The sequence below is a fragment of the Rhinoderma darwinii genome, chromosome 13, assembly GCF_050947455.1.
Source record: "Rhinoderma darwinii isolate aRhiDar2 chromosome 13, aRhiDar2.hap1, whole genome shotgun sequence".
In the NCBI taxonomy this organism is placed as follows: Eukaryota; Metazoa; Chordata; class Amphibia; order Anura; family Rhinodermatidae; genus Rhinoderma; species Rhinoderma darwinii.
In genome coordinates this window covers 1,877,570-1,893,529 of record NC_134699.1, presented here as the reverse complement: position 1 = coordinate 1,893,529, position 15,960 = coordinate 1,877,570, and the positions used below count along the sequence as shown (strand labels likewise).

At 45.3% G+C, this 15,960-nt stretch overlaps 1 protein-coding gene across 2 annotated transcripts in view; it reads left to right on the top strand.

Moving 5' to 3' along the window:
* Positions 1–10,449, top strand: part of RIPOR3 (RIPOR family member 3) — a 97,191-nt gene extending 86,742 nt beyond the window's left edge. For both annotated transcript variants that reach the window (XM_075845957.1, XM_075845958.1), the window contains 5 exons: positions 1,021–1,179; positions 1,528–1,730; positions 6,364–6,447; positions 8,849–8,939; positions 10,012–10,449. In XM_075845957.1, the coding sequence (XP_075702072.1) occupies positions 1,021–1,179; positions 1,528–1,730; positions 6,364–6,447; positions 8,849–8,939; positions 10,012–10,112 (638 nt within the window). In that variant the 3' untranslated portion in view covers positions 10,113–10,449. The remainder of the gene's footprint in view (positions 1–1,020; positions 1,180–1,527; positions 1,731–6,363; positions 6,448–8,848; positions 8,940–10,011) is intronic.
* The last annotated feature ends 5,511 nt before the right edge of the window (positions 10,450–15,960 follow it).

The following is a 15,960-nucleotide window of genomic DNA, read 5'->3' as shown; positions in this document are numbered from 1 at the left end:
CGCCACGAGACGTCTGCAGGACACATTAACTTCATCGTAGTCATTGCGTTTCTTGGTGCCCCTCCCCCCTATCTGTGCAAAACCCATTACCATCATACAGGAGGATGTTATTACAACATGTAAATAAAGTCCGCTCTGGAAAATAATTTATACACTCAGATCAAATAAATCATGGAAAGATTAAAGAGCCGCACTGAGAGTCCAGCCTAGGGGGGGAGGGGGAGAGATTACCGCAGGTGGTGGATTCAATATGGGGTTAATCTGTAGGGGAGGAAACAAAAGACCCTGTATATTAATGCTCATAGAGCTTTCTTCCACAAGCGGCGCCACTCTTGTCCATCAGCTGAACTACAATACCTGACACAACCTCTGAACAAGAGAGGCGCTGTTTCTGGAAGGAAATATCCCATAACATTGTGAATGTATAAATCCTACATCTCGACCAGGCTGGGAGAAGTCATCGTGTCCTTCCTCCTGGACGACGTCGTCATCGCTCGTTCTACATAGATCTTCTGGGATGTTATTTTCAATGTTATAATGTATTGTGAATATGTGAAGCCCTGGAGTCACCGCCTGATTAGAACTCTCTCAGTCACCGCAGGATGAGCAGTCGCCAACAACAACCCAGCTTTCCCAGACTCCTGAATGGCAATACGTGTGATGTCACTATATAACTGCATAATGCACAATTGACTTGGAGCCCGGGAAGGCTGGATGACAACCCCCAGTGGAAGCGGTAATGGCGGCCATATTGGTGGTTACCCAGCTTTCCCAAAAAAACGATAAATAGGCTGAAAATAATTCCACACCTCGATAAAATTAGACTTGGGGATTGATACGTTTTTTGTTTTTTTTTTAGAGGGAAATGTGAGAACTAATTCTGAGACTGGTAGTGATAATATAATGCAGCGTTATTACCGTACAGTCACCGCGCGATACGACCAGCTCCTGGCGGGAGACGGATCCTCCTGATTTTTAGATGACTCGCCCTGTGAGCTGACGATCTGTGTTATTCCGCAGTGTTTAGAAGAGCGCTGGAGCAGATATTTGGATTCGGTGGGGTAATGGCGTCTAACGAGATCCCACATTCCGTCGTCTCCATCTTCTTATTCTACGGCTACCTGCGGAGATACCACGTGGTCGACCTGGAGAAACACTTGGCGGCACTTACCAGAGAAGGTGAGTTGTATGACGGGGGAGGGGTAGACATTGCTCCATGTCGCTCACACCGCAGTAATAGGGTATTCTCACTTGTCCTGCAGTCAGTCATTCCTCAGCATATAATGGCTGATTACAGGGAACAATAGATGTAAGCAACTGCACAACAAATCAAGGGAAGATGCGGTGCAGGTAAAGTGTCCCTTATAATATCCCTGTCTATCAGCAGCATTGTGGATGTGGGGAGTGACCCCACCAGGCTGCTCTCCGGCTATAGACCCCTCTCCCAAATACTTAGTTCTAAACTTTACAGCGTTTTTTACAATCCTGACCTAGTCACATAGCGATGATTTGTCTCCCACTCCCCAGTCACTCTCATTGGAGACCTGCAGCTTCCCGGGCGTCTGAAGAAAATCAAAAAGCTGAAAGTAAAGCAGATCTCCCGGCTGCAGCCTCTGCCGCAGTTCCTGCAGCTCGTGGCCCCGTTCCAGATAGATGAGAACATTAAGCTGTGTAAAGCGGCCGCAGGCTTCTTCCGCAGAGCGTCCGCCAACAAGCACTTCAAGCAGAAGGTGAGCGTCCGCGCCACAGCGACTCCGGAGGAAAGAAACGAAACAACGTTTCCACATTAAGGCCTCACGAGCGTGTTAAGTCTGATATACGGACCGCATGACGGACACATTTCCCGGACCGATCACAGTTCAGGGAGCCGGGCTCATAGTTGTGTGTGACGCTCTGTGTCACTGCCTCCCTGCGGGAATACTGTCCCGTAACAAAACCTATTTCCAGTACAGGACAGTATTCCCACGGGGAGGCAGTGACTCACAGCGACATCTGTAATACGAGGGGCCCGGCTCCCTGCACTGTGTTCAGTCCGAGAAACATGGCCGACATGCAGTCCGTATATCACGGACCGAACACGCTCGTGTGCATGAGGCCTTTGTCTCCCCCAAATGTGATATTTTGGAGCCGTCGTAAAAATACATTAATTTGTATAGCACAACCTGGTTTCAGACCCAAGTCAGACGTAACTCTCCAAATTATATTAATAATTGGCTACAATTTTCAATATTTCTGCTTGCTGTCAGTAAATGGAAACCTAATCGCTTTACATTCATTGTCCCAAACCTCATTCTGACTTCTCACAGCTGAGGGCTTGTTACAATTGTACACAGGATTGACAGTCCTTGGTGAGCTAAACAAGTCAGCACAACTGATTTCTCTCCTGACCGTGGGATTTTCTACAACGTATCAGTGCAGTTAAAATGTTTAAGCTGTTTATATCACAAGGGATCGTCTACACTGTTATATCGTAATGAACTGCAGCAGGACTAGCTAAACAACAATGTTCCCAGTTACTGACAGCAAGCAGAGCTCTCCAAAATAATAAGGAATTAAAGAACCACTCCGATTTTTTTTCTTTTATTGCACCCTCCGTTTGTACATTGGTGTGTCAGCGGGTGCTGTGTGCACAAATACTTGGCAGTCCCTGCCGCTTGTCATCTTCGGGTCCACGTGATCGTCGCTCTGACCTGTCTGGATCGCTGTGATTTTCAGAAAACCGGAAGGGAGGCTCTCAATGCATTCCTATGGGAGCCCCGTTCTGAAACACCAATGTAAAAACGGAGCGTGCGATAAAGAAGCACTCCGCTGTCTATAAGCAACTTCATTATTCACTCGTTAAGTTTCTTCTACTTGAAACATGAAAACTCTTTGAACAAAAGAAAGCAAAACGATTACCTGCCCCTCTATTTCATGTTAGATTTCCAGATTTATTGGATTTTATGCTGGTAATCTGGGGAGATGCGTCACCTCTGCCTGTACCGGGCGTGCTCTGCTGTTCTGCATCGTGGGAGATGTAGTCCTAACACCAGGCACTATGTAAAGGGGCATTTATGGGATGTCCTCTGGATATACATGGACCACAGTGGGGATAAGGCATAGCTGGGGCTCGGCCGATAGATTACAATTGAATAGGTTTATCTGGCATCTAGTGGAGAGTCCTTTGTCGAAAAATCCTGTTATCATTGAATAAGAGAGACTGAATCGCACGCAGCCGGTCCTGAGGATGGAACAAGGGTTAGGGGTTTAGTGTTTGGACCGCGGGGACATTTTCCATGTCACCTGATAGAAACCACCGATTCACTTCTGTTATAGAGAGAATTCTACATAACTGCATTGGTGTATAATTAGTAGGTCCACTAGGGGGCAGCACAGTTCGCACATTTAAGAGTTTACAGAGTGTTTATGGACAGATAGATGTTCACTGCTCAGCCGACCGCTATCTAAAGTGTATGGACCGCCTAAGGGTCAGTTCACACAAAAACAAGCTCAAACTGACCTGCGGTGCGGAGTTTAATTCCACAGCATGTCAATTGTATTTGCGTAAACTCTGCTTCTTTTTTGCAGGTTTTCCCCATTAAATTCATTGGGAGATAAATCCCAAAACAAACAGCAGATGTTGAGGTTTTAACGGCAGGTTCGCAGCGAATTTGCCGCAAAAAAAATGCAGCTGAGAACAAAAAAAATCACTTACCCAGAAGTCTCTGCCCCCCCCCCCCCCCCCTCCAGCGTGGTCTCCTGCAAAGAAACATCATCCCAGGAGGTCGGCCGGTTAAGCGCTGCAGTTTTCCGCTTTTTCACCAGGAATTCCCTGCGGCGCACTGGGCGGATACAATGTGTGCTTTTGCACCGTGTATCTGCCCAGTGTGAACACGGCCTGACAGTTACCACGGACAGAGATCACTGACTATAATGCTCACCTTATAATGCAGTGTCCAGTAATATGGAACATGATATTCACTACCAGGATTCATATTAGAGGGACTGGAGCGCGTGCGCAGATCAGCGCATAGTTCTGAGACGTACACATTAATCTACGGTTTGTGCAGCAAATTGTTCACACGTTACGTTTCCTTTCTCGCCACTAGGAAATATCGTTTTCTACTTGTCTTTTTTTTTTTTTTACTGTAGACGGGTAAGCAGGATCCCTATGGGACAGGCGGAGGACTGTTTATACAGAGAGCAGGACAATGTCTGTAATTCTAATATTGGACCCCAGGCTGACGATTATATACAGGCAAAATTCTGAGGAATCGCATATTCAGCTCTGAACACCAGTTTACTACTATCTTTAAAAGGATTGTCCAAGATTTAGCGGGTTGTGTCCGATATTGCGTGGTCATCCCCAACGACCTCTTCCTGGGGGAAAAAAAAGCAGATCTGCCAAATACCATAAAATTCCATTAAAGGGGTTTTCCCATCATGGACACTTATGGCATATCCACGGGCTATGTCATAAATGTCAGATAGATGCGAGTTCTAGAGGTGGGACCCACATCTATTTCTAGAACGGGGCCACCTAAACTTCCCTGACTACATGGTCGGGAGTACGAAACCAGAGCTGCACTCACTATTCTGCTGGTGGTGTCACTGTGTATATACATTACTTATCCTGTACTGATCCTGAGTTATATCCTGTATTATACTCCAGAGCTGCACTCACTATTCTGCTGGTGGAGTCACTGTGTACATACATTACATTACTTATCCTGTACTGATCCTGAGTTACATTCTGTATTATACTCCAGAGCTGCACTCACTATTCTGCTGGTGGAGTCACTGTGTATATACATTACATTACTTATCCTGTACTATCTGATCCTGAGTTACATCCTGTATTATACTCCAGAGCTGTACTCACTATTCTGCTGGTGGAGTCACTGTGTACATACATTACATTACTTATCCTGTACTAAGCCGAGCTTACATCCTGTATTATTCTCCAGAGCTGCACTCACTATTCTGCTGGTGGAGTCACTGTGTACATACATTACATTACTTATCCTGTACTGATCCTGAGTTACATCCTGTATTATACTCCAGAGCTGCACTCACTATTCTGCTGGTGGAGTCATTGCGTACATACATTACATTACTTATCCTGTACTGATCCTGAGTTTCCAGCAGAATAGTGAGTGCAGCTCTGGAGAATAATACAGGATGTAACTCAGGATCATACAGGATAAGTAATGTAATGTATGTACACAGTGACTCCACCAGCAGAATAGTGAGTGCAGCTCTGGAGTATAATACAGGATATAACTCAGGATCAGTACAGGATAAGTAATGTAATGTATGTACACAATGACTCCACCAGCAGAATAGTGAGTGCAGCTCTGGAGTATAATACAGGATGTAACTCAGGATCAGTGCAGGATAAGTAATGTATGTACACAGCGACTCCACCAGCAGAATAGTGAGTGCAGCTCTGGAGTATAATACAGGATATAACTCAGGATCAGTACAGGATAAGTAATGTAATGTATGCACACAGTGACTCCACCAGCAGAATAGTGAGTGCAGCTCTGGAGTATAATACAGGATATAACTCAGGATCAGTACAGGATAAGTAATGTAATGTATGTACACAGTGACTCCACCAGCAGAATAGTGAGCGCAGCTCTGGAGTATAATACAGGATGTAACTCAGGATCAGTGCAGGATAAGTAATGTATGTACACAGCGACTCCACCAGCAGAATAGTGAGTGCAGCTCTGGCGTATAATACAGGATATAACTCAGGATCAGTACAGGATAAGTAATGTAATGTATGTACACAGTGACTCCACCAGCAGAATAGTGAGTGCAGCTCTGGAGTATAATACAGGATATAACTCAGGATCAGTACAGGATAAGTAATGTAATGTATGTACACAGTGACTCCACCAGCAGAATAGTGAGTGCAGCTCTGGAGTATAATACAGGATGTAACTCAGGATCAGTACAGGATAAGTAATGTAATGTATGTACACAGTGACTCCACCAGCAGAATAGTGAGTGCAGCTCTGGAGTATAATACAGGATGTAACTCAGGATCAGTGCAGGATAAGTAATGTAATGTATGTACACGGTGACTCCACCAGCAGAATAGTGAGTGCAGCTCTGGAGTATAATACAGGCTGTAACCCAGGATCAGTACAGGATAAGTAATGTAATGTATGTACACAGTGACTCCACCAGCAGAATAGTGAGTGCAGCTCTGGAGTATAATACAGGATGTAACTCAGGATAAGTAATATCATATATGTGTATGGTGACTGCTGTGTATACAGACATCTTGTAGAATAGTGATTATTGCTGGGGGGGGGGTCTCTATTTTCTTGTGCTGCTTGTTCTGGGTCTGATGTTTTCCCCTCTCTACAGTCCGTTCTCTATTACACGGATCTCCTGTCCAATAAAGATGTGAAGCTGCAGAGATCAGCGTGCCTGGCCCTGAAACATCTGAAAGTAAGTACACCCCTTCTGGGAACAGAAAATATTACATCACAAAGGTGACTGCCCCAGTGGGGTGAACAGAATAATTTAGAAAACAGAACTGCACCATTTTTTGTGACTTTTCTTCTCACTCGCCCAATCAAAAAAGTAATCCGGAAAGTGGGCGTGGTCTCCCAAAATACATACATCGTCTACGCCACATAACGGAAGTGAGGAGAAGAAGCGCAAAATGTTGGCACAAATCTAAATGTGTTCGTAGTATATGAAATATGGACACCCGGGTGTTACCAGTTGGGGGTTTTTTTCCTACACAGACTGACCCTGTCCAATCAGTACAGAGAACCTCAGACTGCGGGGGTCGGGCTGGGATGCCTTGGTGCGGCTACGCTGTGTAAAAGTCTGCTGCGTATCCGACCTAGAACCTGCAGGGAATTCTGCCTGAAAAACAGAACCAAATTGTGGTGCAGATATTTAGGCAGAACGTTTCCTGCAGTGCCTGGAATTATAAGAAAAATGAATATGGAGGCCGGGATCCCACGTGGTGTAAACACTGCAGAATTTCCACAACGGAATCCTGCGCGGAAATTCTGTAGCATTTACAGTAGCAGCAAAGTGGCGGAAAAACCCGCAGCGTAAACGTGAATAATTGACCTGCAGTGCGGAATTTAATTGGCCAGACATGCTGCGTTTTTGTTGATTTTCCGTTGCGAGTTTTCTCTATTAAATTCAATGGGGATGCAAAACCCGCAACAGAAAGCCGAGCGTTGTGGCATAATTGGGATTACACCGCAAGAATCGCAACTACGGAAAAAAAAAAATCATACTTCCCCAGAACACCCTCGTTCTTCCGGCCTCCTGGGATGACGTTTCCTCCCATGTGACCGCTGCAGCCAATCAGAGGCTGCAGTGTCATCATAGGAGGCCGGACTACGCAGAGAAGTATTGAAGTGGTTTTTCGTTTTTCCTCAAGCGCTGCTTTCCACAGCAGAAATTCCGTCCGAAAAACCGCACCACGGAGTGGTGCGATTTTTTTTTCAGACGGAAGGTGCTGCGGAATCCAGGTCGGATATCCTGCGCAGTTTTTACGTAGCGTATCAGACACGTGGGAACCCAGCCTTACCCGTACCGGGCGTTGTCTTAGCGACACATCCCTCTGTTCGTCATGCAGCCGTCACATAGGATGAAAGGTCATCCCAGGAGGTCGGCCTGAACGAAGAACCGAGGAATGTGGCGCTAAATCCCGCCCAGTGGGGAAGCGTTGACCTTTTTATTCGTTTTAAACAAAAAGTGCTGTTTTTTCTGATTTGCCATTTTTGTGGCGAAGTCGCAGCGTTTCGGCCCCAAAAGTTGCAGCATCTGCTATTTGTTGCGAGTTTTACCTCCCATTGAATTCAACAGGGAAAACAAAGGCAGCGATTCCGGAGCAGATTAAAAAAACGGCCGCACAGGTCAAACTATGAACGTTTTACAGGATTTTTTCTGCAACGTGTGAATGAGTTTTGTTCAAATCCACTTTGCTGCTCCTGTAAACGATGCAGAATTTCCCCACAGAACGTCAGTGCAAAAATTCTGCAGCTTTTATCCGACGTGGAAACCCGGCCCAACAGCCAGTCATCAATTTATTCATACATTTCTTAGAGGAACAACAGAGGAACGGCACAAAGCAGAGATCTAAGAAAAGATGCTCCAGAAATGTTTCATGAGGATACAAGTATTAAAATAGGAGGCGACCGACCGCTACCCCAGACAGGTGGAGTGCACCGCGTTACAGCCGCGGCACAGACCCCGGGGCACTATGAATTACCCGTCTGCCCTCCGCCGTCCTGGAGACGCCGCCGCTGCTATTTAATAAAATAATAACTTTTGACAAGTGGCAAGAATAGTGTAAAAAAAGCAAGGAGTTGCAAACTATTACCAAACGTGACGTGCGCCACAACCTGCGACTTTCCAACGCCAGAAATGTGTTGCAAATGCAAGAATACACTTTTCTGTGTGTTTCAGTCCCTAGCCATTGCTAAAGATCTCTGCTTGCTGTCAGTGAATATGATTGATTATTATTGTTTTAACATCCAGAGGCTGAAGTATATCCAGACTGATCAGCGTGTCTGCACCTGTGGAAAGTATTAATTGCTTGACGCTCAACGGGAGGGGGTTCTAGTGCCACAACTTTGGCGCAAAAACCTTGCGTTATTCCAACTAATACCCGGTATAAGGAAAAGCGTCTAGCAAGATGCGCCAATTTCTTTTACACCACTTTGATAAATCTGGTGCATTTTCTGACTGCCGGGTCTAAGTTTACAGTCAGTTTGCTACAATGGAGCAGATTTACTAACAGGACAGGGATTTACTAACAGGACAGGGATTTGCGCTGCTGCTGTGACTTTATATGACCGGCGTGTTCTCCTACCCACAGGGCACAGCCGGCATCGACCAGATCGCAGGACTCTGCCAATCAGAAGTGGAGGACGTGCGGATCACAGCCAGAGAGACCATCGTGTCGTTCGGTGAGTAAATCTTCACTGAGAATATAAAGGGTCACACGTGGGGGCCGGGCGATCACGACGAGTCAATATCACCATTTATTGGCCATGTAACATCGATCATGATGAATTATTTAGGCCTCTCTTTTGTATATATTTCCTGAGCCCGCTGTATACAATACACCCTGACGCTGCCCCCGCACAGTAGAAAACTGCTCCAAATCCGTCCCCTTGGCACATCCGGTTAGACTCCGGGCTGGCATACTGGAATAAAATCTCGCGCATATTACGACCCCTCTTTACGCCCCTTTTCTAGACACTTTAAAATTTATGATGAAAAAATCATCAACACAATAAATTCGGCATTTGCCACTTCAGCGCTTTTTGCTTTGTTCATCTTAAACGGTTTTTCCAATCTCAGACATTTATTGCAGCCACATGATTTGCCATAACTGTCCGATAGGTGGGACCCGCACCTCTCTAAAATGGGGCCCCCCATCCTAACTTCTGCCGTTGGGCTCGGGCCGCTACCTTACGCGGTTATGCTCAGCGGTTTCCGTAACTCCCATAGAAGTAAATGAGAATTACAGAAACCTCCATAACTCAGAATTCCAGAAAACCCAGCCACCTCGTAAGATAGCGGCCCGAGCCCAATGGCAGAAGGTCGGACGGGGGTCTTTGGGGCCCCGTTCTAGAGATAAGTGCAGGTCCAACCTCTGAAACCCGCAGCGTTCGGACATTTATGGCAGATCTTGTGGATGCCTCATCTCAAATAAATGTCTGAGATGGGAAATCCCCCACAGGTCAGACTTCTGGTGCCCTATCGGAGGGCCCCGTGTGATGGAGGACGAGACTCTGAGCTCTGGGATATAGAGCTTTATGATTTGGTCCATTAATAGGACCGAGAAGAGAATGAGTCCTGCTTACTCGCAGAGTTCTACCAGGAGGAGCCGTCTGATTGGGCAGCAGAAATCATCCGTCAGTTTCGCTATAAATAAGATGTGATTTTTCGAATGATAAAACCATTATTAGAAGGAATTTATTTGGGGAAAAATGAGAAAATCTGGAATGTACTAATCTGATATTTATATTTTAGGTCAAAAAGGTCGACAAACATTTGGAAAGACGGACAAGATCTGCAGAGAACTACAGGAGACGCTGACACTGGACGGCGAGATCGAGATCACCGTGTTCTGAGCAGAGAGACTTCTAGAGGCTGTCACCGGATTATAAGTGTCCTGTCCCTCCATCATGTGATCGGCGCTGTCATGTAGAGAACAGCAGTGGTTTTTATTTAGAAAAACGATCATTTTTGACCAAGTTATGAGCAATTTTAGATTTATGCTAATGAGTTTCTTAATGACCAACTGGGCGTGTTTTTACTTTTAAACCAAGTGGGCGTTGTAAAGAGAAGTGTATGACGCTGATTAGTCACTGATTGGTCAGCGTCAGACACTCCTCTGTACAACGCCCAGTTGTCTATTAAAACACTAATTAGCATAAATCGAAAATTGCTCATAACTTGGTCAAAAATGATCGTTTTTCTAAATAAAAACCACTGCTGTTCTCTACATTACAGCGCCGATCAGACTATGTAGGAGACGGGGCACTTATAATGTGGTGACAGCCTCTTTAAAGTGCAGCTAAACGTTTGACAAACTTCTGACGTGTCCTAGTGAGATATAATAGTGACATGTCAGAGGTTTGGATTGCTGGGGGTCCGAGCAATGAGACCCCCCGCCGATCGCTAGAACGAAGCAGCTGAAGGTCTCGTGTGAGCGCTCGGCCGCTTCGTGTCTGTTCGGTTTTTTCCGGAAATAAATGTATCGGAGGACGGGCTCATAGACTTTATATTGACTCCGTACACGATACATTTATTTCCGGAAAGAACAGAAACGAAGCGGCCGAGCGATCACACGAGACCTTCAGCTGCTTCGTTCTAGCGATCGGTGGGGGTCTCAGGGCTCGGACCCCCAGCAATCCAAACTTCTGACATGTCACTATTATATCTATGACACGTCAGAAGTTTGTCAAACGTTTAGCTGCACTTTAAAATTAATGTCCTCACTATCTGCAGCCACTGATCCGGAACCTATGACGTAACGCTGCCAGACATAACGGACTATACAGAAGTTTATATCATGCGGCACTTTCCTTACTCTGAGCACAAGAGACAAATTCCTTTGTTTCAAAAGTGGCCAAAACTTGTGTGTAATATTTCCCGGCTCACTGTCCAGCAGAGGACAGATGCTCTGCAGAGGCGCCTGTGACGTGGCTGTACCCGATGACTCATTATATCGAGGCCTGGACAGATCCTGTATATAATGAATGGGGGGGCTGAAAGGGTTAAAGGAATGTACATAAACCTGTATATTACCTCCTGATACATTGTGTATTGTATATTTAACTCAAGTTCACAAATAAAATTGGTTTGATGGAACCGGCGTCTTGTGCATCACAGGGGAATAACCAAATCTCACCGAAAAAATCTGTGACGCTGATCGAGCGCTGGAAATAAATGGGATGAATAATAATAATAATTATAGGGTTCGGAGCAGGTTGTTCTACAACGATCCACAAGGTGGCAGCACAGGAACGTGCACAACATTAAGAATTACTATCAATACGAGAGGAGATTCTTGATCTACAGTAAGATCCCTGCACGCAGGACGGAAACTAAGCGGGTTTCCCGTGAAAAATCCAGTGGATTACAGCACCGGCCATGTGAATGAGAATTTAAATCTTTTCCACAGGCTGTGAATCTCAAATCGGCAGCACGCTCATGCCATTAGGGTGTAATCACACTGGTTTTGCCACGCAGCTGAAAAGCCGCACTTTAAAAACGTGATTTTGAAGTTAAAATGGTTTTTGCCCGTGCAGCGAAATCGCACTGTGTGAATACAACCTTATAAATGTTCACAACGAATTTCACCCTTTTCAATTCATTAGTCTGCAGCAAAATCAGCCGCGTGTGGACAGGAAATACTGGATGGGTTCTATAAAGAAGCAGATTTATCCCTCCGGCAGGAAAACGCTGCGACTGAAGGGGCAGAAACACGTTCACTGTAATATAAAAGCAAATCAAAAGGCACAACACACAAAACGACAACCTAGGATTCATACCGTATAATGTCTCACTGCTGCCCCCTGCTGGGGCACCAGAACTTAGCCCGCTGCTGTGGTGTATTGTGGGAGACGGGGCTTAAAACCGGACAGAAAAAAAAGCATCTTCCACATCACAGGAGCTAAATGAGGGCAACAGATTCCAAGCGAAAACCAGAAGAATCGTGACGGCCCCGCGCACACGACCGTAAAAATCGTCTGTCATTGCGGACCGTAACTTTGGACCGCAATTCCGGGCTCATACCCGTATATTTGCGGGAAGGTGTCTGGGCTGTAGGAGCGCACCGCAAATTATTGAACATGGCCGTTCTTTTGCTATTTACGGGCCGCACTCCCATACTTTGTATGGGAGCATGGGCCGAAAATTCAAGTGGCTGTCCGCGGCCAACCGTGCCCGTCATGGTGGGCCGGGATTACGGTCACACCCGTGTGAATGAGGCCTGAGATACAATGGGGAAGATTTATTAATACTATCTTAAAATAAGACGTGATGGAACAAGACCAGACCGGCCAGGCACCGCGCCACATTTATCAGTGCCCCTATTTTTCATGTTGGACACTCTTTCCTGAGGCCTCACTCACTTCCGTTGCCCGTCGTACAGCCGCTAATGACAGATCCGTCAGACATGGACCGCACATGTTTAGCTTCCGTCTGCAGTTCAATGTTTCAACGGATCAAATGAATTGAATGGCCCAGATTTTCCTCAAAGTTCTTGAGTAGGACCGCTCTTATTATTGTTGGCGCAGCCACGCGGTTCTGTTAAAACAATGGACGTGTGCGTGGCCCCATAGACATGAATGTGTCAGTGTGCGATCTGTTAAAAAAACGGATAGCAAACTTTAGTGGTCATGAGGCCATATCTTGGCTGGAGTCCTTTACACCAATATACCGTGCCAAAAGAATGGCGCACCTCAGTGATAAATCGAGCGCATTTTATGAGGAAAGCTGCACTTCTGGGCTATGAATAACGAAGCATAAGACAAGCGCAACTTCCGAAAAAACACATTTGATTTTATTTAACCCTTCTGTGCAGTCAGCGGCGCCTCACACTTTACCTGTTTCCAGATGTCCGGTTCTCGTCATCGTCTCCTCCGCGTAACTTCCCTGCTAGAAATAAAAGCCAATCATCAATACAAACATATAAACCTGAGCCACGCCGCGGAATCATCACCTTACACAAAGACCACGGGCTCTGCAGCTCGTCACAACAGTGGTCTCCATCCAGTGGCTCCTAGCCGTTAGGAAACTACAACTCCCAGTATGTCCTGACATCATCATGCTGGGAGCTGTCATTTTTCCACAGGCTGGAGACCACTACTGTAGGACATAGAGCAGCCCCTCCAGCCCTTGGCAACACCACCATGATGGAAGCGCAGAAGATATAGGCGAGGGCCACCCGCACAATAAAGACTGGACCTGACCACCAGAACTGAAGTGACGGACATAAAACTTCCATTTTACGACTGTCCCTTTAAAAGCCAAGAATCGAAATCAACAACTGCAGCAAAGATATAAATGTTCTTCACATCATTAGAAAATGACATGGAAGTAAATGAAGAATAAATAGTTTACAAATAGGATAAAAGTTACGTATTACAAGACTTCAGGTGATGGGGACGGCGCCAGTTTCTGCAGAGCTCGATACTTCCCCATCTAATAAATAGCCATTCCAGACCACCTCCCGTCTGTACAGATTTCTGCTATTGTATGGCCACTCACAGACAGAAACCATGAGCAGGGAGCAGGATTATTGGGGTGTAGGGATGTACGATGCATCGAAAAATCAATACTATGTACTAAAAAAAAATCTGAATCTAGTCAGCAGCATGATGTGATGCGGCCGGCCCTGAATACTGAGAACATGGCGGGACCACTGCAAAACACCTCCATGTTCTGTCTTCAGTGCCTGCCGATCATTAGAGCAGCGCCGGCCGCATCACACTGAGCGCACAGGCACGACAAGTGTCTGCGCACGACCAGGAGCGGGGCAATGGCTGTAATACAGAGCTGCAGCCCCGCGGAACCTCTGATCGCCGCCGCTATTCCCTTCAATGCTGTGATCAAAGCTGACCGCCACCGCAGCATTCAAGGGGAAAATGAGAAGGGGGGATCCCTGTGATGCGATTGAGGGACATACCATATATGGGCAGAGAAACCAGTGACCATAGAAGTACCCCAGGGCTGTCTGACCATATTTCCTGTTAGGGTATACTTAGGTCTGTCCTAACATCTGCCTGTGTACAGTATATAGATATAACCGTACATTACTATCAGTATATAGATATATGCCAGAACATTACAGGTTAAAAAGAAAAAAATAATGTAAACAAACATTTTTTACAATAAACATTACAATAAGTCTCAATATATAACACACACATTCAGTATCATCGTAACTAATAACCTGCACAACAAATTTATAGCGTCATTTATGATGTTTAAGCTGTAAAAATAAATAACCTAAACATTAATGTGAGGCACGAGGTGCGATGATGATGAATTTGGAACCTCCATGTGCCTCACATTAAGGGTATGTTCACACGCTTAACAAAAAACGTCTGAAAAATACGGAGCTGATTTCAGAGAAAACAACCTCTGATTTTCAGGCGTTTTTGAAGCTGAGAATGAAATTTGGAGCTTCTTTTGAGGCTTCTATTCAGACGTTTTTTGAGGCGTTTTTCATTGTGTTCAATGGAAAATCAGCTCCAAAAAATACCTCAAGAAGTGACATGCTACTTCTTTTTACGCTCCGTTTTTTGACAGCGAAGCGTAAAATAAAGGCTCGTGGGAACAGAACATCGTAATTCCCATTGAAAGCAACGGGCAGATGTTTGTAGGCGTATTAGGGGAGTTTTTTCTGGCGTAATTCGAGGCGTAAAGCGCCCGAATTACGTCTGAAACCACTGTGTGTGAACATACCCGAATAGTAATTACCCCATCATGTACCTCACACATTAATCCAATGTTGTCCATTATGACTGAGTAACATGATGGGGTTAATCACTATTAATGTGAGGCACATCTCACCTCGCGCCTCACATCAGAAAATGGAAGGACTTTTTTTTTTTTTTTTTTTGGCAATGTATCGAGAATCGCAAAACTGCACAAAGTATCGGTATCGAAGTCCAAAATCTGGTATCGTGACAACCCTACTGGGGTGCGCTCTTAATGTTTGGAATTCCACTTATTCAGATATTCATTAATGAAAGATTCCAGTGTATAATATTTTAAAGTGAATGTCCATTGCTGATAAACTACGTAAATTTGATCAGATTCTGTGCTGATTCATCTCATAATATATATTTACAGGGGTCGGAGCTCCAAATTTATTGCTTTCCTTCATATAGCTATAGAATTACATGATAATATTATGTCCTCCTGCAGCCACCACTAGAGGGAGATCACTGAAGAGTTCAATGGAAGTAATATAAATGTCTCCAATAGGCTCCTCAGCTCCCTCTAGTGGTGGCTGCAGGCGGCGAGAATTATTAAGATATTATAAAATGTATTGTCTGAAGACGTGAGAAATTTACGCTAGGGAGACAGATGCCGGACAACCCATTGAGCAGACTGTTTGTTACAATGTATCCATAGTAATCAGACAGGACTCAGAGCTGGATGGTCCCTGTGCTGACAGCAGTCCCCAGCTCAGGCTGCAGGATTAATCAGATTTTTATAAAATAAAACAAAATCTAAAAAACTTTTGGTGGAGCTAGATCAGTACCAAGAATTCCCCCACAAACACTGGAACAGATCAGCCACAAACCACACAGCGGGCACAGACAGATGGAAGGGGGGGATACAACTTTATTGAATCAGCACATAAATCCATAACACATTCAAGTGTCACAAGTGCATTTCTGTATTGCGTCAGGTTTAAACAGTATTGTAAAAGATCACTAAACATTGACCCCCATCCCC